The sequence below is a fragment of the Chlorocebus sabaeus genome, chromosome 2, assembly GCF_047675955.1.
Source record: "Chlorocebus sabaeus isolate Y175 chromosome 2, mChlSab1.0.hap1, whole genome shotgun sequence".
Lineage (NCBI taxonomy): Eukaryota > Metazoa > Chordata > Mammalia > Primates > Cercopithecidae > Chlorocebus > Chlorocebus sabaeus.
Genome location: NC_132905.1, coordinates 35,927,385 through 35,949,155, shown reverse-complemented (window position 1 = coordinate 35,949,155; position 21,771 = coordinate 35,927,385). Strand labels below are relative to the sequence as shown.

At 51.2% G+C, this 21,771-nt stretch overlaps 1 protein-coding gene across 1 annotated transcript in view; it reads left to right on the top strand.

Moving 5' to 3' along the window:
* The first annotated feature begins 6,371 nt into the window (after positions 1–6,371).
* The window catches only part of ADRA1D (adrenoceptor alpha 1D), a 30,141-nt gene continuing 14,741 nt past the window's right edge, over positions 6,372–21,771 (top strand). Inside the window, exon 1 of the mRNA XM_008019764.3 lies at positions 6,372–8,402. Within this exon, the coding sequence (XP_008017955.3) occupies positions 7,292–8,402 (1,111 nt within the window). The 5' untranslated portion in view covers positions 6,372–7,291. The remainder of the gene's footprint in view (positions 8,403–21,771) is intronic.

Genomic DNA, 21,771 nt, shown 5'->3' with positions numbered 1-21,771 from the left:
CCTATTCCTAGGCACCTGGCTAAACCACATTTCCCCGTTGCAAGTAAGTGAGGGCATGGGACTAATGGGTTTAGACACAACTGTTGTTTTTGGTTTCTAAAATATCCATGTAATTCTCCACAGTCTCCCTTTCTTCTTTGGATGTCTTTTATAGACAATCCAGAAGAAATCTCCAGGGTTCTGGAGCATTCCAAGTCTCTAGAAAACAATGAATTCACACATCAAAAGGAGCCTAGATCCCTGAGTGGTCCCATAGAGGAGATCTGTCCAGGACAGCTGTTCAATCAAGTACTTTCACATTGGCCTTTGAGTAAATGAGAAATGAAGTTGTATTGTGTTAAGTCACTGAAATGTGGGCGTTGCTCATTATAGGTTTTAACATATCCTGACTAATCTCTGCCCTGAGAGTTTTCCACTCCAGTGTGTCTTCCAACTTTGTTCACTATCCTGCTTCCCAGCTTATCTTGTCTCCTGAAGAAAGTAAAAAGAAACAAAAGAATATCTCTTAGAAGCAGAAGCAAACACAGCTGCAAAGCGAAGAGCCATTCCAAAGGTCCCTAGAGCACTAGGCTGCTAGCCAGGTTCTGAGTGGGAATTTCATTTCATTGCCACCTACTACCATTTCTATTAATTTCCAACTTTATTAATTGTAGGCAAATATTAGCACAAATCATCAAATCATAACTGGCTCAAGTTCCCTCCAACCTTTGCTGACATAGGGATGGGACTGAGAGGATGGACTACTGAGAAATTCCTTCCTGCAGAAACCACATTCTTTCTCCAGATACTCCCTGACCCATGACCTGAGCACCAAACTCTGCTGTCCTGAACGTATGGGAGGGTCACACTGAGACCTTACCCTTTCACCCAGTGCCCTTCCCTACCACAGCATGGATCTAGGGAAGAATGGCCTAATTAAGGGGGTCAGGAAGGTTTTGGATCAGTCAGTATTATGGGTTAGGATGTAGCAAGGGTAAGGATCAGGCATGGTAAGGTAAAAGGTCAAGCCAGGGCCAGAGATCAATGTGCAGCTGAAGAATGAAATGGATATCCATATTCTTTATAGGAGCTGATCCCAGGAACTGGCAGCTTTAATGAAGTCTTCCAATGACATGCATGAATTTGCACCCTTTGCTCTGGCAATCAGCTCCCACTGCTATTCTAGGATGAGGAGGTTCTGAAAAAGGGTTCTTTTAGATTTAGATTTTCTTTGGCGATTTCATTGCAAAGAATCTTCAAGACCCAGATATCAAACCCAGAGAAAACTTCTGTCCATGGCAATGCGAAACTCTCCTCCCAACTCTTCCGGGTAGCACTCTCTGCCATTTGAATGCAAGCCCCAGGATAGCAGGAAATTTGCTTTATTTAACATCATGAGCTGAGCGAGGTGGCTCATGCCTGTAATCCCAGCACTTTGGAAGGCTGAGGCAGGAGGATAGCTTGAGCCCAGGAGTTTGAGACCAGTCTGGGCAACATGGCAAGGCCCTGTCTCTACCAAAAAAAAAAAAAAAAATTAATTAGCCGAGCATGGTGGCACGTGCCTATTGTCCCAGTTACTCAGGAGGCTGAGGCAAGAGGATGGCTTGAGCCTGGGAGGTTGAGTTCACAATGAGCTATGATCATGCCACTGCACTCCAGCCTGGGTAAACAGAGTGGGACCCTCTCTCTCTCAAAAAGAAAGAAAGAAAGAAAAAATAAATAAATAAATATATATATATATATATATATCCCCAATGCCCAGAACAGTTCTTTGGCATATAGCTGGTGCTTAGTTAACTTGTATTGAATGAATGAATAAAGGCTGCCCAGGCTTGATGAGGTGGGATGAAACTGGGGGTTGACCAGCTGGTTCCCGCAAACAGGATACATCTGTCATGATTTCTTCTCCATCACCATTGTCTCCCATTTGGCATCCTGACTCTGACAGTGCCAACCAATCTGTATCATCTTCACAAGCAAGGAGGTGGTCCAGAACTCCTCAATGCCTTCATGGCCCCTTGCAGAGTTCCATCAAGCCTCCTTTTTAGGGGCTAGAGTCCAGGGTTTGTCAGTATAGGAGTTAACTTCTCAGTTGTGAGACAAACTGCTCCTTTTTATTTGCTGTCACTCTAAAGAGGTCTCATAAGGGAGAAGAGATAAATGCAGGTGCTTAGTCTTCCATGTAAACTGGGCGCCATACTGCCAAATCACACAGAACCCATAGACCAACAGGGTCTCTAGGCTCACTGGGCCAGCAATTTGCCCGTGGCTCGCAAGGCTCCTGGACTCACAAGGCCATGAGAATGCCTCAGGGAACAGGATGCACCGTGAGAGGGAGTCCTCAAGGGTCTCAGGACTTTGCCTATGATCCAATCAAAGCCTCTCCACAAATATCTGCTTGTTTATATTGGGCTTCTTTTTTTTTTTTTTTTTTTTTTTTTTTTTGAGACAGGGTCTCACTCTGTCACCCAGGCTGAGTTTAGTGCTGCCATCACGGCTCACTGCAACCTCAACCTCCCAAGCTCAAGCAATCCTCCCACCTCAGCCTCCAGAGTTTCTGGGACTTCAGCTGCACACCACCACAGTCAGCTTTTTCTTTTTTTTCTTTTTCTTTTTTTCTGGTAGGGACAAAGTCTCACTATATTGCCCGGGCTGGTCTTAAACTCCTGGACTCAAGCAATCCTCTTGCCTTGGCCTCCCAAAGTGCTGAGATTACAGACGTGAGCTCCCATACTCCAGCCTATACTGGGTTTCTATGAAGGCTTCACTTAAAGAATTAGCTTGCTTTGATCTCTGATCTAGTTCAATCCCATTTGCCCCATTTTATAAAGGACACAACCAGGTCCAAATATTTGCCAAAGACCATATAGGGAGGAAGCACAGAACACCAATGTTTGGCTCTTAGGTAAGAGTTCTTGCCAAAACTGCTATGACTTCCCTTGCTGCCCCAGGAAAGGCTCTGCATTTGGAAAACATATGGCCTGCTAGGAACTTGACTTTAATGGGGACAGCTGAGAGGATAGTTGATGGAATAAGGGAGAGGAGTTCACATCATATCACAATATCACAAATGATGCTACCACCAGCCCCAACCATTCTTCTTCTATCACCTACGGCAAATATTTTACCCAAAGGAATAAACCCAGCAGTATCCTTCAGCCGAGAACACTGACGGGTCATACACATGGTAGTTTCGGAAAGCCCACCAACATTTCTTTCTTTCTTTTTTTCTTTTTTTTTTTTTTTTTTTTTTTTTGAGACAGAGTCTTGCTCTGTTGCCAGGCTGGAGTGCAATGGCACGATCTCAGCTCACTGCAACCTCTGCCTCCCAGGTTCAAGCAATTCTCCTGCCTCAGCCTCCTGAGTAGCTGGGACTACAGGTACGCGCCACCACACCCAGCTAATTTTTGTATTTTTAGTAGAGATGGGGTTTCACCATGTTGGCCAGATGGTCTCAATCTCTTGACCTCGTGATCCTCCCACCTCGGCCTCCCAAAGTGCTGGGATTACAGGCGTGAGCCACTGCGCCCGGCCCCAACATTTCTTTAGAGAAAGATGGTCCCACTTTCACAGACCAAGTCAAAGTAGGGAATGATGAAGGAAGGAAGTTAATTCTTGACCCAAAGGGCATTTAAGCTCTCTCTAAAATTCACTTCCTCCAGGAAGCCCTTAAGGATAATCACCCTTAAGGATAATCTGGAGGTGACAGACTCCAGATCAAAATGCTCTGGAGGCCGGGTGCCATGGTGGCTCATGCCTGTAATCCCAGCACTTTGGGAGGTCAAGGTGGGAGGATCGCTTGAGCCCAGGAGTTTGAGACCAGCGTGGACAACATAACGAGATCCTGTCACTACAAAAACTAACTAAATAAGTAAATAAATAAACAAACAAACAAAATGCTGTACCTATGTGCCTGAGAGACTCAGTTTCTGGACCCTGAGTTCAGATAGGAAAAGTTCTAGTCATTTTTCCAGAGGATGTCCCTCTGGATAGCATTCTATTCATGTATGAGATGCTAGAACACAAATCTCATGTAAGAATCATTTCAGGAACAAAAGCCTCTGATTCACATTCATTCATTTATAATCCAAATAAATCCCAGGGTCCCATGTGGCCCAGTTTCAAAGCAGCATCCATTTTAAAGAAACAACCACCTCAACATGCTTCCTACAAATCGCCTTCCAAACAACTTACTTTGAGCATTCCCCCACCAAAAAAAAAAAAAGTAAGAAACAGGAAAGAGTCCAGTCCCACTAGACTAAATGTGCTATGAACTTAAAAGCAGTGGTGAGTCATCAAAGAAATATTTTTGAAAGAGTGAAATGATCAGATTTGGGAAGACCCATATGGCAACAGACTAGGAGGCATTATTGGAGTATGAATGAAAATCTGAGTAAGGCATGATCAGGGCCTGACCTTAGGCAGAGATGTTGGAGAGAAGGGGATGGGTTCACAAAGTCAAGTAGGCAAACACAATCAACACCACTCTAGGACTGGCTAAATTTGGGGTGGACAGTGAAACAGAAGGAGTTTAGGTTTCCAACTGCAGCAATTGCATAGATGCTGGTTCCATTTTCATAAGTGAATACAGTAAGTTGAAGATTTTAGTGTCAGAGATGGTGAGTTTAACTTAGGAACATGCTTAATTCGAGGTGCTCATGAGGCATCCAAGCAAAGATCTGGGTGTGAATGGTGTGCTTGGGATGATATTGAGCTTTATCCCAGCCCTCCACTGCTAAGATCTCCTTTCAGAGAGAGACAGCTCTTTCTCTTGTTGCCCCTGCCACCAGCATGTTGTGCCGGCCCGTTCCCGGATTTCAGCGTCTGATAAGCAGGTACAGGAAACTCACAACGATCTCACAACCACTGTCCTTCCATATTCATTTCCCAAGAGCTCCAGAACGTCTGGAATCATCTTGCAGAACTTCAGAGGACCACCAAGACCTGAAATGGGGAAAGACTTCCCCATCTTCTTCCAGGCATTCTATCCCACAACTCCTCCTACCCTGCTGGCAGGAACACCTCCAGTCAGCCTTCTGCTGGCTCTCCACACCAGAATCAGGCACACATCTCTATGTGACACCAGTCAAGTAGTCCCCAGCACCCCAGCCCCAGCTCTAGGTTTAACTATGTCTCCTCTTCCCAGTCTTTGAAAACTGGCCAATCCCAGAATAGAATGGATTCCACCAAGGTTGCACCTATCCCACACTATGTGACAGCAGCCACCCATAGACACTGACCTGCCATCTAACTCTCCCCAGAGAGGAGCTCCTGGCCTCCCCTTTCCGTTCCCACTGTCCCTCCCCTCTCAGAGAGGAAGCCCAAACCCAAGATTTTACTTTTGGTCAGCTGCTGGCTAATCCCTAGAAGTCACGTTGCTTTCATTTCAACTCACTATAGTAAGTTTCCAAAAACCAAAATAAAAGATTTAATGGGGAAGGCCATGGAAGAGCTGTTTCCAACCTATGATTATAAAAGCCTTATCTTCCTGGACTGGGCAATGGAGAGGAGGGAGGTCACTCATCTCTCAACATTTCTCCAGTTTTTTACTTTTTCTCCAAAGCAGCTTCTCATCTAAAACTCAGACATCCTGCCCCTGTGTCAACCACAACCAGTGGACACTAGGGCTATGGGTTCTCTGTCCCCTCCCAGACACTTCTGCAAACAGGCCCTCATCTCCCTGGTAGGGCTCAAGCCCTCCTCATTCTGCGACTATGAGATGGCATTACCCTCCTTACAGTTAGTGTATCCAGCATGGTGCCTGCCATGTGCCAGCAGCCGGTATTTTTATGTTGGCTAACTGTATGATTTCTTTGAGCCTCTCCCTACCCAGTCTTGCTGCTGCTCAAGAAGCTTCTCATACCCTCTCCCACACCTGCATCCGGGGGTGCATACCAGCCCCACACCTCCTCTGCCTTCCATCCTCCCTGTTAAAAGCCTGCCCTGAACAAGCCCTACTCCGCTGACATACCCAGGCACTTCTCTGGGGCCCTCACCCATATTTACTCAGTTAACCCTCAGGCCAGGAGGTAGACATCACTTCTTATTCTCATTTTACAGATGAGGAACTGAGGCACAAAGAGGTCTCACAGTTAATATGGGGCGGAGCCTGGATTCAGATGCGGAGCCAGACTGTCTCACACCCGCCCCATTTAACCATCCTGCCAAGTGCCCTTTCCCATCCTCCGGCACTTACACCCTCCCTCTTAACAAGGCCAGAACAAGAACAAGGCCCCTTATTTAGGGTAGCTATAGAAAGATTTATTCCCGCATCTGATACAGAGACAAGTAACAGTGTATGTAGACCAGCGTGTCTTGGGCAGGGTCCGAGGGCTGCAGCCACAGCATCCTGCTCCTGAGCCCATCGTACCCAGCCTCAGCCCAGAACAGGTTTCCAACCCTTCCTGGGCGCTCTTCACGACATCGCACTGGGCAGAGGTGTCTGAAACCCTGCCCTGGCCAGTGGCCTGAGAAAAAGGAGGTGCAGCAGATCCATATGGGCAGTCCCAAGAGGCAACCCGCAGCGGCACTGCGCCGTCCGGTCCGCAGTCCCCAGATCCCAGGCGCTTGCTGCTCTCTGGCGGCCAAAGCCGGTATCCCGAAGACCCGGGACTCGCGCCTTCAACGCACCGCGCGCCCAAGGGCACCAGCGAGTGACCGAGAGACTCGGGGGAGAGGGCGGGAGGAACAGGGACGCCGCTGAGGACCAAGGGGGAGGGGGTCCGGGAGAGGAGCGGGAAGGAACGCAAAGGGCACCGCGAGGGGGAGAGGGCGGGCTTGGGCACTTGCGGACGGGCGTGGGTGGCTGCTGCGGGACCCGAGCGCGCGCCAGCGCCGCAGCCCCCCTAGACCCCGACACACTTGCTTGTCCTGAGCGAAGGGTCCCTTCTCCCCTGGAGTGTGGTGCCCCTCTCTCGGCCCGGGTCGCCCCCTCCTCCTTCCTGGCGCTGCCCCTCCTCGGTCCCGCCCCCCGCGCAGAGTTGGGAGCGCCGCAGTGGCCGCTGCCTGCACCGCCCGGCCCCGGAGCCGCCGCTTTGCCCGCTTGCTGGACACGATCAGAGAGCCGCGCGCGTCGCCAGCCCCGGCTCTTCGGTTCTAGTCCACTGCCGGCCTCGGGGAGCCCGGCCGCCGCCCGGGCCAGGCAGCTCCGCTCTCGGACAGCCGCGCTCCGCGTCACAGGAACTTAGGCAGGACCCCAACAAGACCCGTGTGCGGAGCTGCATCTGGAGCCCCGCGGCTATGCCCTGTGCTCCCTTTCCTGCTGGCCGCTCGTTCTGCGTCCCGGCCCGGCCACCGACGGCCGCACGTTGAGATGACTTTCCGCGATCTCCTGAGCCTCAGTTTCGAGGGACCCCGCCCGGACAGCAGCGCAGGGGGCTCCAGCGCGGGCGGCGGCGGGGGCAGCGCGGGCGGCGCGGCCCCCTCGGAGGGCCCGGCGGTGGGCGGCGTGCCGGGGGGCGCGGGCGGCGGTGGCGGCGTGGTGGGCGCAGGCAGCGGCGAGGACAACCGGAGCTCCGCGGGGGAGCCAGGGAGCGCTGGCCCGGGCAGCGACGTGAATGGCACGGCGGCCGTCGGGGGACTGGTGGTGAGCGCGCAGGGCGTGGGCGTGGGCGTCTTCCTGGCAGCCTTCATCCTTATGGCCGTGGCAGGTAACTTGCTTGTCATCCTCTCAGTGGCCTGCAACCGACACCTGCAGACTGTCACCAACTATTTCATCGTGAACCTGGCCGTGGCCGACCTGCTGCTGAGTGCCACGGTACTGCCCTTCTCGGCCACCATGGAGGTTCTGGGCTTCTGGGCCTTTGGCCGGGCCTTCTGCGACGTGTGGGCCGCCGTGGACGTGCTGTGCTGCACAGCCTCCATCCTCAGCCTCTGCACCATCTCCGTGGACCGGTACGTGGGCGTGCGCCACTCACTCAAGTACCCAGCCATCATGACCGAGCGCAAGGCGGCCGCCATCCTGGCGCTGCTTTGGGTCGTAGCCCTGGTGGTGTCCGTAGGGCCCCTGCTGGGCTGGAAGGAGCCCGTGCCCCCTGACGAGCGCTTTTGCGGTATCACCGAGGAGGCGGGCTACGCTGTCTTCTCCTCCGTGTGCTCCTTCTACCTGCCCATGGCGGTCATCGTGGTCATGTATTGCCGTGTGTACGTGGTCGCGCGCAGCACCACGCGCAGCCTCGAGGCGGGCGTCAAGCGCGAGCGAGGCAAGGCCTCCGAGGTGGTGTTGCGCATCCACTGTCGTAGCGCGGCCACGGGCGCCGACGGGGCGCACGGCATGCGCAGCGCCAAGGGCCACACCTTCCGCAGCTCGCTCTCCGTGCGCCTGCTCAAGTTCTCCCGTGAGAAGAAAGCGGCCAAGACGCTGGCCATCGTCGTGGGCGTCTTCGTGCTCTGCTGGTTCCCTTTCTTCTTTGTCCTGCCGCTCGGTGAGTGACCCCTCTCCCACCGGCCCCTCCTGTTCTCCCTGAGCCTATGGCGGTGTCCTTGTGGCACCCAGACTTGGGCGACCCCCACCTGAACCTGGAAGGTTGGCTTAGCAAGTCCTGAGTCTCCTAAGAGGCAGGTGAGCATGCACCATTTTGTGGAGTGCCAAAGAGAGGGTCTTCATCCTCGCCAGGTTTGTTTCACAGGCTTCTAACTTTTCTGTCCTTCCCTTCTTCTCTTCCAAGCCTTGGGCTTATGCTGCTGGCCCCTCTAAAAATAAAACGTCTGTGAAAATCTGGGCGGGCATCTGCCCATATGTGGTCGGCAGTATGTGTGTCCCCCTACAGATCCCCCTCCCGGGAGGTGGGTGCACAGAGTGGGTGGGCCTCCATGTGTTCATTCATGGGCAGCAAGCCCTGGCCAGTCAACAGGTACGTTAGCAGATGCCAGAAGCCACCCGCTTTTCCCCAGCACTCATTCAGTTTGGAAGCTGGCCCCATTTTGAGACCCTCCCCAGCTGTGTTTCTGAGTGCCCTGGGCTCTCATTTCTGAAATCCCCTCTTGGAAAGGAAGGAGATTGTGTAGCGATGAGAAGCACAGGGATAGGGATAACTTATCAAACGGAAAGTTCATACTGTTAATCGTTATTTCTTAAGCTTACTGAGTCCTTGAGCTCTTCCGGGGAACTTTCCTGCTTCTTTCACAAGCTGCCCTGCAGTCCTGGGAGGTGGGCAGCTGTTTTCAGAGGCCGCCTCCTACCCCTTGAGGCCCCTCTTGGAAGCCCCGGGTCTGGGACTGGAGGCTGGACCAGTGCGAGGAGTAGAGGGGGAAGAGCATCTCCGGGGACGAATTTGCCGGGAGTCAAATCCACCCATGGCTGCAACCTCCGCAGGCCCAAGCTGGGCCTTCGCTGCCTTTCCCAGGCCTGGACCCTTCCACACTGCCAGGCTGAGTCAGGAAAGAGACAATGGCCTCCTTCCTGTGCCCCCGAAAGCCCTTTCCACACTGCAGCCACAGTGAACTTTATATATTATAAATTAGATGTGTCACTCTCCTATTAAAAGCCCTCAGTGCTTTCCCACTGTCCTGAGAACAAAATCCAAACTCTCTATCATCACCTATGAGAGGCTGACCTTCAAATGCATTGTTGTCCAAACCAAAATAGGACACTATGAATATTTACACTGGGACCACAGGCTAGAACTGGAGCCATGCAGACATGTGGTCCCCCTTCCTACAATGGAGATCTCAAATGAGAGCTGTCTCCCTCTCTGCCCTCTCCCCCTCTGCCCTCACGGCCTTGCCGCTTCCCTCTGCTCTGGGTTCCTCCCCTCTGACCCTTTCCGGTTTCTTGCCGGAGCCCACGCCTGTCCTCAGGCCTTTGCACTTGCTGTTCTCTCTGTCTTCACTGCCCTTCCCAATCCCTCCTGGCCAACTCTATCCTTTAGGTCTTAAATGTTCCCTCTTCAGAGGGACCTTCTTGGACCCTTGACCCTCAGTCGTGTCCTTGTTTTCTCCCTTGAAGCACAAGGTTCTCTTCCTTCACTAGATCATCGGTCGTAATTACATCTGTGTGCTGCTTGGTGTGTTTCTGGAACTGGCCCAGAAGCTGTGTGAGGGCAGGGCGGTGTCACCTGGGTCATCACTGAGTCCATGGCACTCAGCATGGTGCCTGGTATGTGGGGAGCAATAGAGAGCACTGCAGTGGGGACTACAGGCTCTGGCGCCAATCCCAGCTCTGCCTCTCTCCTGCTAGCTGTGTAACCGTGGGCAAATCCTTTAACCCCTCTCTGGTTGCTTTTTTATCTATAAAATAGAGAAGAGGTGATGGTAACAATGCCTATCTATAGGACCATCGTGGAAATGTAGCTTTTGTAGTGGATACTCAATACAGGGTAAGGAATGAATAAGTAACCCTTGAAAATCATCCAGCCAAAGGTTGTTGCAGGGATGGGGCAAGCAGCTGAACCTAAGCAACACACTAGGAGAAGGAGGTAAGTAAGCAGGGAGGAGAAAGTTGGTGCCCACCCCTTTAGACACACAAGCCCATCCCCCAGGCCCATCGCCCCAACCCCTGCTCCAGCCTCGCCCAGCTGTGCTGGGCTCCTGGGTACCCTCATTCAACCCCTGCCCCTTGGTTCACACTGGGCCCCTGTAGGGAATGCCCAACCTGTGTAGAATGCCAGCTCCCTGTTTTTTTTCCTTTTAACTTCCTTTAAAATTTTAGTTTAATGCACAAATAAGGAGAAAACATGACCGCAAGAATCCACATACCTGTAATCACGTGTATTGAACAGATGTTAACGTTTTGCCATATTTGCCTTAGACCCCTTCCTCTCTCTTTTCAAATAAATAGAACAAGCCATAACTAGATCCCCTTCTCCTGTCCCTTCCTCTTTCTCTCCCTGCCTCCCCAGAGATAAATCTGGAGTTTATCACTCTTATACAGATGTTTATACCCTTGCTACAAACATCTGTATCCATAATAATATATTGTTTTGTGTGTCTTTGAGATTTATATGAATGGCACCATGCCATGCATATCATCATTCTTCAATTTGCCATTTCACCCAACATTATGTGGCTGAGATTTATCCATGCTGGGCCATTTTCACAGCAGTACATTTGAGAGTATTCCACAGTGTGCTGATCCTGCTGAATGTTAGGTTTTTCTACCTCTTCCTTGTTCCAATCAACACTGCAAAAGGCCACTGCTTTCTTTGAGGTCCACATCACGTGACTCGCTCTTCCAGGAAGTCATCCCTTAGTTTCCATGACCTTTGCTCCTTGCTGGCACCCACAGCTCTTTCTCAGTCCTTACATTTCTGCTGTGCCTCACATGTGATGTAGGGAATTGGGGGGTGGAGGAGGCCCTACCTCCTCCTTCCTAATGGTCTGTGCTGCACCAGGCTTCTCAGGGCACCTTTCCGAGTGCCTCAGAGCAGAGCCCAGGGACATTGGTGGAGCTGAATTGAGTTGAATCTGGCAATGATGAGCAAACAGGACAGAGGCCAAACAAGGAAACAAAATATTGCGATCTGCCCCAGTATAGCTTGGAGGGCAGAAGCAGCAGAGAGGGAGGGCAGAGCCCATTTGGAGCAGGAGGGGTCTGAAGGTTGTGCAGGAAGGAGAGGGGGCCAGGAGGTCCTGACACCCCCAGCATGAGGCCCAGGCCTGGGAGGAGGGATACGCCTTTAAAGGAACAGGGAACACTGAGCAGCAACTTTTGGGGGAAATGTGGACCCCCAGGGGCTGGCATTTGTTGGTATGGAGGTACCAGGTATGTGGTAGGGGATAGAGAACATTGGAAACTTGGATGCAGGGATCAAAGATTGGGATGGTTGCAGGAGCATGGGGTGCAGTTTCCCAGAAAGAGGAGGGGAGAGAAGAGAAGAAAGGATCTCAGGACAGAGCTTCGGGGAGCATTGATGTTGAAAGACCCAAAGGAGGCAGAAAAAGAGGCAGCCAGGAGGAGCAGGATGGCTGTTGAGGTGGTACCTGCCTTCTCCCACGTCCTGATCACCACACCAGCTGTGACAAGCACCAGAGACAGAGAGATTGAGAAGTGATGTCTATGCCAGCAAGAAATGGGCCCACCTAGGCCCTGGAAGTAAAGGCACCCAGTAGGGCCACAGCAGACCTGGGGTGCTCTCACTCTCACTTCCGCACACAAAGCCAGGTGGTAGCAGCAGCCACAGTGGCCTGGAGGGCACCCAGAGCCTCAGGGAAGAGCCTGGAGTTCCAGAGGAACATTGGCACTGTGAGCCATGGGCTGTCACCTGTAAACCTGGAATGCTGTGGTCAGGCCAGAGAGGCAGCACCACAGGCGGGCTGTCCTGAACTGTGGGGGCATCTAAGGACCCAAGTCACTGGCTGGGAGAGACTGGGACACAGATGTGGACACCTAAAATCCAGAGAATCCCAGAGAGTAGCTGGGTATCATCCCCCACACTTCCAGCTGCCCCACTTTCCCTGTGAGGACAAACTGCAGGGCATGTCCCCAAGGCAGGCAGAGGGTCACCGAGCACCTTAGACCTCAAATGCCCCGATGCTGCGATTTCAGGGAGCAGGGCCAGGGAGGGCAGCACCGGCTCCTCTGGGACCCCCAGGAAGCTGCTGGTGCGGGAGGTGCAGAGGTGCATGTAGAATGCCCCTCACCTAGAGAGAGGGGAGGGCACCCTCCTGGCGTGTTCCGTGGTGATGTCCAGTTGAGCCATCTGCTCCGTGCATAGTGACCCACGACAGTCCTGTTCCCTGCCTGTGACCAGGGGGGATAGCTAGTAGTGCTCCGCTTTCAGTCAGAGGTGCTCCACCTTGGAGATGGAACGTAGGGACACCAATCCCTGGGGCCTGTGGAGGAGGCGCTCTTGGCAGCCCTGCCCATGCCAGGTACAATCCCCTACCCTCACCGCAGCAAGCTGGTGCAGGGCTGGGTGCCATGGAAAATCACAGGGAATTGTCTAAATCTGCCCTCCTCAACGGGATCCTTCAGCTGGATGCCCTGAGGAGCCCAGACTTGCAGAGTGAGTGTGGGAGGGGCTGCAGTGAGAGCCTGCTGCTTGCGGACTTTCAGGGAGGACCCAGAGAGAGGGGGCGTGGCTGAAGCGGGGCTGCGTTGTTGGGACAGGTGGGCCTGTTGGAAAAGTCCCTGATAAAAGCCTCTGCAGCCTCTGGGCAGAGACACTTGGTGCGAGAATCCCCTGACCCTAGAGGTCTAGGCCAGTTGTTTGGTGTAGAATGCAGATTATCCTCCCTGTGGGTGTGAGGGGTACCAGAGGGGCTAGGGAAACCCTGCCCCAGGCAAGTACCCACCTGCAGAAAAGCTTCCTCCTCTCCCAGGAGCCTCCAGAGGCCGTGTCCCTCCTGCCTGTTTTCATGGCGGCAGCATCTCACTGCGTTTGGCTTTGGGCTGCCTGGCAAGTGTCCCCCAGCCATGCCCAGAGGTGGACTGTCTGCCGAGACCTACATACACACACAAACACACACACACACCAGCCCCACCCCTGTCATTCCTAGTGACCACTCACAGACCCCAGGCCTTCAATCCCAGCACTCTCCTGTTAGACAGGTCACCGAGCATCACTGACCTCCGCCCTCCAAATGCCATCCACTCAAAGCAGCCCAGAGACTCACAGCAAAGGGCCCCCCCTCAAATGCACCTCAAGGCATACAAGCTGGGCAGAGGCTCTGATATCAGAAGTCCCAGGACAGCCCAGCCAATGTCCCACTCCAGCCATCTGAGAGCCACACCTGAGCCTCTCTCGTATCTTGTCAGTCTGTGCTCTGTGGCAGTGCCTGTGTCCCTCACGACCCCCAGACTTAGATGTCCCATGTATTCCTGAAACACTCTGCATGAACTTTTATCACAATGCACTGTAATTGTCAATATTCAGATATGTATCATGAAGTGTGAGGGCAACGGGAAGTACACATATGTAGGCACAGGAGTAGCAGTATTGCTGGGTTGCTATGTGGTTTGGGAGACCTAAAATGTGTAGCCTATGAGAAGAGGGGTCAAGAGATGAGGCCAGATGTCGGCTGCAGGAGAATGGATAAATAAACCATGTATTCATAGACTGGACCACTGTACAAGGAAAAATAGCAAACTACTGATGCACACATGGATGAATTTCATGGATGTTTACACCGGGCAAAATAAGCCAGATCTGAAACTGAAAGTGTACACACATTATGATTCTGTGTAGATGAAGTTCAAAAACCGGGGAAACTTATCAATGGTGATAAAATCCAGGATAGTGGTTACCCACCTGTGTGTGTGCAGTGAGCGTACTAACTGGAAGAGAATGCTAGAAAACTTTCTGAAGGGCTGGGACAGCTCCATACCTTGACCTGGGCAGTGATGTCATTGGTGCCTGCATATACAAGGCCATCAGGCTGTGTGCTTCAGATACACATGCTTTTTAAATTTAACTGTCTACATGTTATGCCTTCGTTACAGCTAGAGAGAAGGCAGGAGGAGGCAGGAGGGAGACTGTGAGCCATGCTTAGTGATTGGTGTCCAGGCTGGAAGGCATACTTTGGTGGCCCCATGTGGAGAGTGGATTATGCATATGTCTGAGAGTCGGCCAGGTGCTAAAGGACTCATCTCCACAGGCTGCCTGAGGTTGTGCAGGGGTCTGTGGATGAAGGGGAGACGTGAGGGGTGCTTTGTGGTAGGTCCTCAGTAATGGCATCATTGTCTCCTGCCCCAAAAGCCTGAAGAAAGGGCTGGCATTACATCTCCTGTCTGTGCTTTTGTGGCACCTGGCACATAATAGGTGCTCAGTAAATGTGTGCAGAAGAAGGAAACGGTAGAACCCATGTTCTATTCCCATCCTGCCATGCCAAGGGTCTGGGTGGCAAAGCACAGCCCTCCATTTATTTATTATTTTAATTTTCTTGTATTGTGGCAAGAGCATGTAGCATGAAAACTACCATCTTAACACACTTTTAAGTGTAAATACCATATCATTAACTATAGCACACTGTTGCATATCAGATCCCTAGAACTTATCTATCTTGCCATACTGAAACTTTATGCCTGTCGATTAGCAATTCCCAATTTCCTGGCCCCCTTTCTCCCTGGAAACCACCATCCCACTCTTTGAGTCTATGAATTTGAGTATTTTAGATACTCCCATACAAGTGGAATCATGCAGTATTTCTCCTTCTGTGACTGGCTTATTTCGCTTAGCGTAACAGCCCTCTGTTCAAAGACAACTCTTCTTATCTGTCATGGGTTGGGGGTGATTCCCCATTTTTGTGACCTAAAAAAAATCTTTAACAGAACAGTTAATATTTATGGAGTGATTATTATGAGTAAACAATGAGCTAGGGTTGGGGTTTTTTCATGTTTTTATCATGGAAAATTTCAAACACATACATTGGTAGAAAGAACCCCTGTTGGTATAATGAACCCCTGTGTACCTGTGACCCAACTTCAACCCAAAAGCTAACCTCGATTCTTTCCATCCTCACCCACTTTCCCGTCACTCCAGATTATTTCGGATTTTTTTATCTTTATTTTTTTTATTTTTTATTTTTTTTTTTTTGAGATGGAGTCTCTCTGTCTCCCAGTATGGAGTGCAGTGGCGCAATCTCAGCTTACTGCAACCTCCACCTCCCAGATTCAAGTGATTCTCCTGCCTCAACCTCCCAAGTAGCTGGGATTATAGGTGTGCACCACCATGCCCAGCTAATTTTTGTATTTTTAGCAGAGATGAGGTTTCACCATGTTGGCCAGGCTGATATCTAAATCCTGACCTCAGGTGATCCACCTGCCTCAGCCTCCCAAAGTGCTGGTATCACAGGCATGAGCCACTGTGCCCGGCCACTGTAGATTATTTTGAAGAACATCCAGAAATGGTATCCCTTCATCTGTAAACCCTTCAATGTATAGTTCTAGAAGATAATAACTGTAAAAAAGGGCCACAATCCATTATAACACATAAAATAAAATCATTTAATATCATCAAATATCTACTTAGTGTTGAAATGTTGCTGTCTGCCTCGTAAATTTTTGGTTGGTTGGTTTGAAGCAGAATCCACAGAAGGAGCACACATCACATATGGTCAATTTGCCTACTAGGTTTCTTTACTTGGGAAGCCTCCACTGCTTTTTTTTTCTTTCCATTTATTTAGTGAAGAAACCAGATTGTCCCCAGGTGTATCCCACAGTCTGGAGTTTGCATCTCCACAGTGCCATTTAACGTGTCCCTCTGTTCCCTGTACTTCCTGGGTGCAGGTTTGGTCTGGCAAGAATTCTTCTCTTTTGTGGTGTGAAGACTGACCAGAGTTCATGTGCTGTCAGCCTGCTCTGTCCATTACAAAGTGACCCATCAGCCTTTCACCCGTTGGTTTTGGCAGCCATTGACCATGGCCTAGACCCATTATATCACTGGGGCTTGAAGCAGGGATATTCTAATCCTGTCATTCCTTCTGCATTTATTCACTAGCATTCTAAAATGATTTCACCACTAACTGTTTGATTTAAATAGAATCTGTACAGCAAAGGCAGGGAAGATGTTCAATATTCCTCTTTATTTATCAGAGGAAGAGTCAGTTCTCTAGCATTCTCTCCAGACGTGACCACTGCGGCTGCTTTAGTACCATGGTAATGTCATTATTTTTAGACATCCTTGCTGTTCCAGCACATCACAGACATCATTGTTTTGGGCTTGGCCAGTGGGTACTCCTTCCAGTTGGCTTCAGAGATCTTTGGCAGAACCTGGAGCATCTTGAGCTCTTCTTCGCTTTCTGGTCTGATAAGATGCTTCAGGCTCAGCTTGCATTTTTTTCTGCCCTAGACCTAGAATTAGCCATTTCTCTAAAGAGCCCTAGTCTCTTTAAATGGAAGATGACTGTGTGTGAGCTGTTCATTAATACTGAGTTGGTCACTGATTCAATGGACAGATCTAGGAAATACATTTTATTTTCGGTAGAAGAAAAACACAACACTGTCGGGGGCTTCTGTCCTGGGGCATATATTCCTCCTCCGCCTCCCCTGAAGATCTTGTCCTCTGCCCAGCTCCTGCTGATATGTTTGTCCCAAACATCTGACGAACTGTTGGTCACCCTGCTCCATTCATTAAAGATCTGGGCATCGGAATCACACTGTTTTTTCCCCACTCCCACCCCTACCCTGATCATCAGTGTGATTCCACTGTACTGAGGATGACCCATGATGACACTCTGGCCTTGAGACTACAGGGACCTTCCCCTCCTCCCCTCCTCCAAGGCCTATGCCCTGGTCCATGTGCCCATTTTAATCTCCCTCCCCCAGAATTCTCGGCGAAGCTCTTCCTCCTGAGTCCATCTGCTCCTGTCCTCCCTGCTTGGTTCCCATTACACCTGCTTATCAACCCCAGCCTTGACCAAGCCTTCACCTTCCTGCCCTCACCTTGTCTCCCAGTCAATTATGCATCCCTTCCTTAGCCAGCTCCCATGATCTGTCACCTCATCCTCTCTTGCCGTCTTTAATTCCCTCACTTCCTCCTAATTCTGTGAGCCCCAGATCCTGAATTACACCATTCCTCCCTATGATGTCCTGGTAAATTTTTAACAATTGGCTCTGAGATGGAGGCTGATTTATAGCGTCTGCCTATTTTCATGGTGTAAATATTCCAAAGAGAGATCACAGCATTTCTGAAATTGTAGCAAACTAGTGCAAACCAAGGTCTAGCTGAGCACTTGCTGGAGAAAAGTCACACTTTCCATAGTCAGGCTGCTGCCTCGACACAGTCCTCAGGGTCTCCCCAAAAGTCCTGCAGATTCTCTGTGAGCTCTGACTCTCTCTCAACCCTTTTTCCTTTCTAAGGAGCCTTACTCTTTCAGTTACTCCTCAACCGTCTTTGTCTCCCACCTGTCTCCTGTCCACACACACAGCACATCGACATGTCCAGAGCTTTCTTAAAGATTCTCCCTCAACCCGTGGACCCCTTTGTCCTCAGCCCTCCCCCACTTAGTGCTGTAGTCTTTCATATTCTTTGCTACTTACCCTCTTAATCTTTTTTTTTAAAGATTAATAGCTGCTTTATTTTATTTTATTTTATTTTATTTGTTTTTTATTTTTTGAGACAGAGTCTTGCTCTGTCGCCCAGTTTGGAGTGCAGTGGCATGATCTCTGCTCACTGCAACCTCCGCCTCCCAAGTTCAAGTGATTCTCCTGCCTCAACCTCCCAAGTAGCTGGGACTACAGACGCCCACCACCATACCCGGCTAATGTTTTAAATTTTTAGTAGAGATGGAGTTTCACCATGTTGGCCAGGCTGGTCTCAAACTCCTGACCTCAAGTGATCTGCCCACCTCAGCCTCCCAAAGTGCTGAGATTACAGGCTTGAGCCACTGCACCCGGCCGACCCTCTTCACTCTTAAAAGAATATCCTGTCAGCTAGGCGTGGTGGCTCACACCTCTAATCCCAGCACTTTGGGAGGCTGAGGCCGGTGGATCACCTGAGGTCAGGATTTTGAGATCAGCCTGACCAACATGGCGAAACCCCATCTCTACTAAAATAAATAAATAAATACATACATACATACATACATACATACATACATACATACAAAAATTAGGCACGGTCGCATGCGCCTGTAGTCCCAGCTACTTGCGAGGCTGAGGCAGGAGAATCGTTTGAACCTGGGAGGCGGAGGTTGCAGTGAGCCGAGATGGAGCCGTTGCACTCCAACCTGGGTGACAGAGCAAGACTCCATCTCAAAAAAAAAAAAAAAAAAAGTCCTGACATTGTCTTGATTAGAACACCTTTTTCCACCTTCCACCTGCCACATGCATCAGCCCCACTCAGGGTAGCTCCTGCCATTCTCACACCTGCCCCAGAGCTAAGGGCACACACTTCCCTGGATCTGCCTTAGCACTGTCACCGGAGGCTGCCAGATGCTCACATTCAGAGGGCTCTTTTTACTTTCTTTCTTTCTTTTTTTCAAGAGACAGAGTCTATCAGAGCAGAATAATGGAGTGAAATTTTTGTTTTAATTGTTTTTAAAGAAAGAGACAGGGTCTTACTCTGTTGCCCAGGCTGGGGTGCAGTCATATGATCACAGCTCACTGCAGCCTCCAACTCCTGGGCTCAAGCAATCTCCCACATCTCAGCCTCCCCAGTAGCTGAGACCACATCTGGCTAGGGGTCTCTTTTAAGTCCTTTCATTCACTCCTGTATATCAGTTTGTCCCTCTCCCCTTTCTTCTTATGATCCTTAATATCTCTCTCCCATCCCCATCCTGGTCCTCTGGCTGCTCCTTCTCAGCCTTCCTCGGAGACCCCTCTCCCCTTCAGATCCACATTTCCAGACAAGCCCTCTTCAGCTCCAGCCCCAAGTCCAGCCGCTAAAGTGCCAGCAGCCCCTCAGACAAACTGTATTCATTTCCTGTTACTGCTGTAACGAATTACCATAAACTGAGTGGCTTAAAAGAATATATTACCTTCCAGTTCTGAAGGCCAGAAGTCCTAACATCCAAGCCTCAGCAAGCCACATTTCCTCTGGAGACTTGGGGAGAATTCTCTCCCTGTCCCCTTCCACCTTCTAGAGACCACTGGATGCCTCGGCTCGTGGCCCTGCCTCCATCCATCCGCAGAATGGTCCGACTGCTGCTTTTATTGCCACCTCTCCCTCTCTGGCTCTGAGCCTCCTGCCTCCCTGCTTCCCGTCTGAGGAGTCTTGTCATTCCTTTGTGCCCACCTGGATTCTCCAGGACAATCTGCCCATCTCAGGATCCCTGTGCCATGGAAGGTGACATTCACAGGTCTGGACGTCTTGGGGGCATTATTCCATCTACCACACTCCCACACCCCAGCCACACTGTCCTCCTCTTCTAGGCCCACCTTTCTGCTTCTTCCCCCGAGCCTGCCACTCCCCGCAAATTCTTCATCTTGGCAAATGGCATCTCTGTCTGTCCTCTGGAGTCCAAGCCAGGAACCTGAGCATCAGCCTCAGCTCCTCCTCATGCCCCACGCAGGCACTCCGACCTCCCAAACATCCCTCAGTCTGTTTTGGTTTTCCCATTCCCACTCTCCCACCTTAATTAACTAATCACAAACACATATATCCTGCGTGCCAGGTGCTGTTCGAATCATTTTATCCCCCAACAGTCCTATGAGGCAGATGCTAGTAGCAGCCCCATTTACAGATGAGAAAACTGAGGCACCAGAGAGGTTGAGTAATATGACCAAAGTCCCCCCAGCTTATAAGTGTCAGATCTGGCATTGTAACCCAACTACTTTGGCCCCAGAGTCCATGTTATTTCTTGCCTGGGTCAGAGGTCGGGCTGGGGCCAGGGTTAAGGGCCGTAGTTAGAAGCCACGTGTTCACCTTTCCATCTCACCAAAGCCTGAAGCCCCTACACACATCCCCCAGGCTCACTTCCATGTCTTGGATACTGGCCACGAGGGGATCTTGAGGACTGCCATGGGACGTGGCCCCTTCCTGCATGGCCCGATCCTCTCCCAGGCCCTGGCAGACCCCCAGAGTCCCTGAGGAAGTCTCTGAGTCCCTAAGCCCATCTCTGCCCCCACCTGAGCCCAGGCCTGCCGTGCACCCTCCAGCCCCGCCATGCACCCTGTGCACGCTGGAGGGTAGGACTTCCCTCACTTTGCAACTGATCACCTAGGAGAACAGGGTCTTGAGTCTCTGAAAGCCAGTGTGGAGCCCAGTGGGCAAAGCCCAGTCGGCTCAGTGCTGGGATTCCCGGACAGCACGGCCACTGCCTGGGAACCTTCTCTCCCCTGGTATTAGTGCTGCTCTGCCCACACCCAGGAGCCATTTGTCAGTGTGGCCCCAGAGCCGAGAGGCTCATGCTTGGATCAGGGTCCAGCCTGGCCATGGGACAGAACTGCAGCCTTGGTCACTCAGAGCTTGGGGTGTGGCCATTCCAAAACCACAAATCAGGAAATAAGTGAGTTAAGAAGTGACAACAAAGAGGAGAAAGAAGGGGGAGAAAGATGGAATGTGGGAAGAGAGAAGGAAGAAGAAGAGGCAAACAAAGAGTCAAAGAGAAATGGGTGGGGTGTGGTGGAGGCCTAGAGGAGGCAAGAGGATGTGGGACAGGCCTGTGGCTCATCTCCCTAGCTTGGGCTCCATCAGGCAGCCTCCGTTGCTCTAGGAGCTGCCCTCCCTTCACCTGCCCCTCAGCTACAGAAGGGAGTCAGGGGCCAGCCCCAGGTAGCTCAAGGATCCCAAGGCAAACACAAGGGCACAGAAGGACTTCTGACCTACGCCTGGTGCATCTCAAGTGAGAGGACCCTGTCAGTTACCTCTCACCACAGAAAATTGGTGATGCAAGGAAGGCAAGAGACTTGGCTTGGCACAGCAGGCCCCAGGGTGCCCTCGACTCACCCCTTCCAGTCTTCACAATCCATCTGAGATCTGGACCGTATCCAGGTCACCTCCTCCTGACAGGTTTCCATGATTGTGTCCCCTTCAAAACAGCCTTATCTCTTACCACTCTCCTCCTCCCCTTCTCCACTTTGGCAGTCCTAACTTCCTGGGTGTCTCTCCAACTTGTCAGGCACCCAGCTGCCTCAGGGCCTTTGCACATGCTTTTCCCTCTGCCTGGAATTTTCTTTCCTCCAATAGATGCGTGGCTCACTCCCTCACAGGGTCTTCAGGTCTCAGCTCAAGTGTACTGTATTAGAGAGGCTTGCTGACCCTTTATAATGTAGCAAAGAGGCCTGTGAAGGACAGAGGTCCCAGCCTCTCCTGGGGAGGGCTGCTACTGCGCTCCAAGGTTAGGGCCATTGCGTGAGCAGCTGAGCAAACTGGGGGAGAGGAAGGGAGTCTGGGGCTGGGAATTCCTTCTCTCCTAGCCCTGCTGGCAGGGTGGGAGGAGACTGAATATCTAGAAGGATGGGGTGTTTTTACT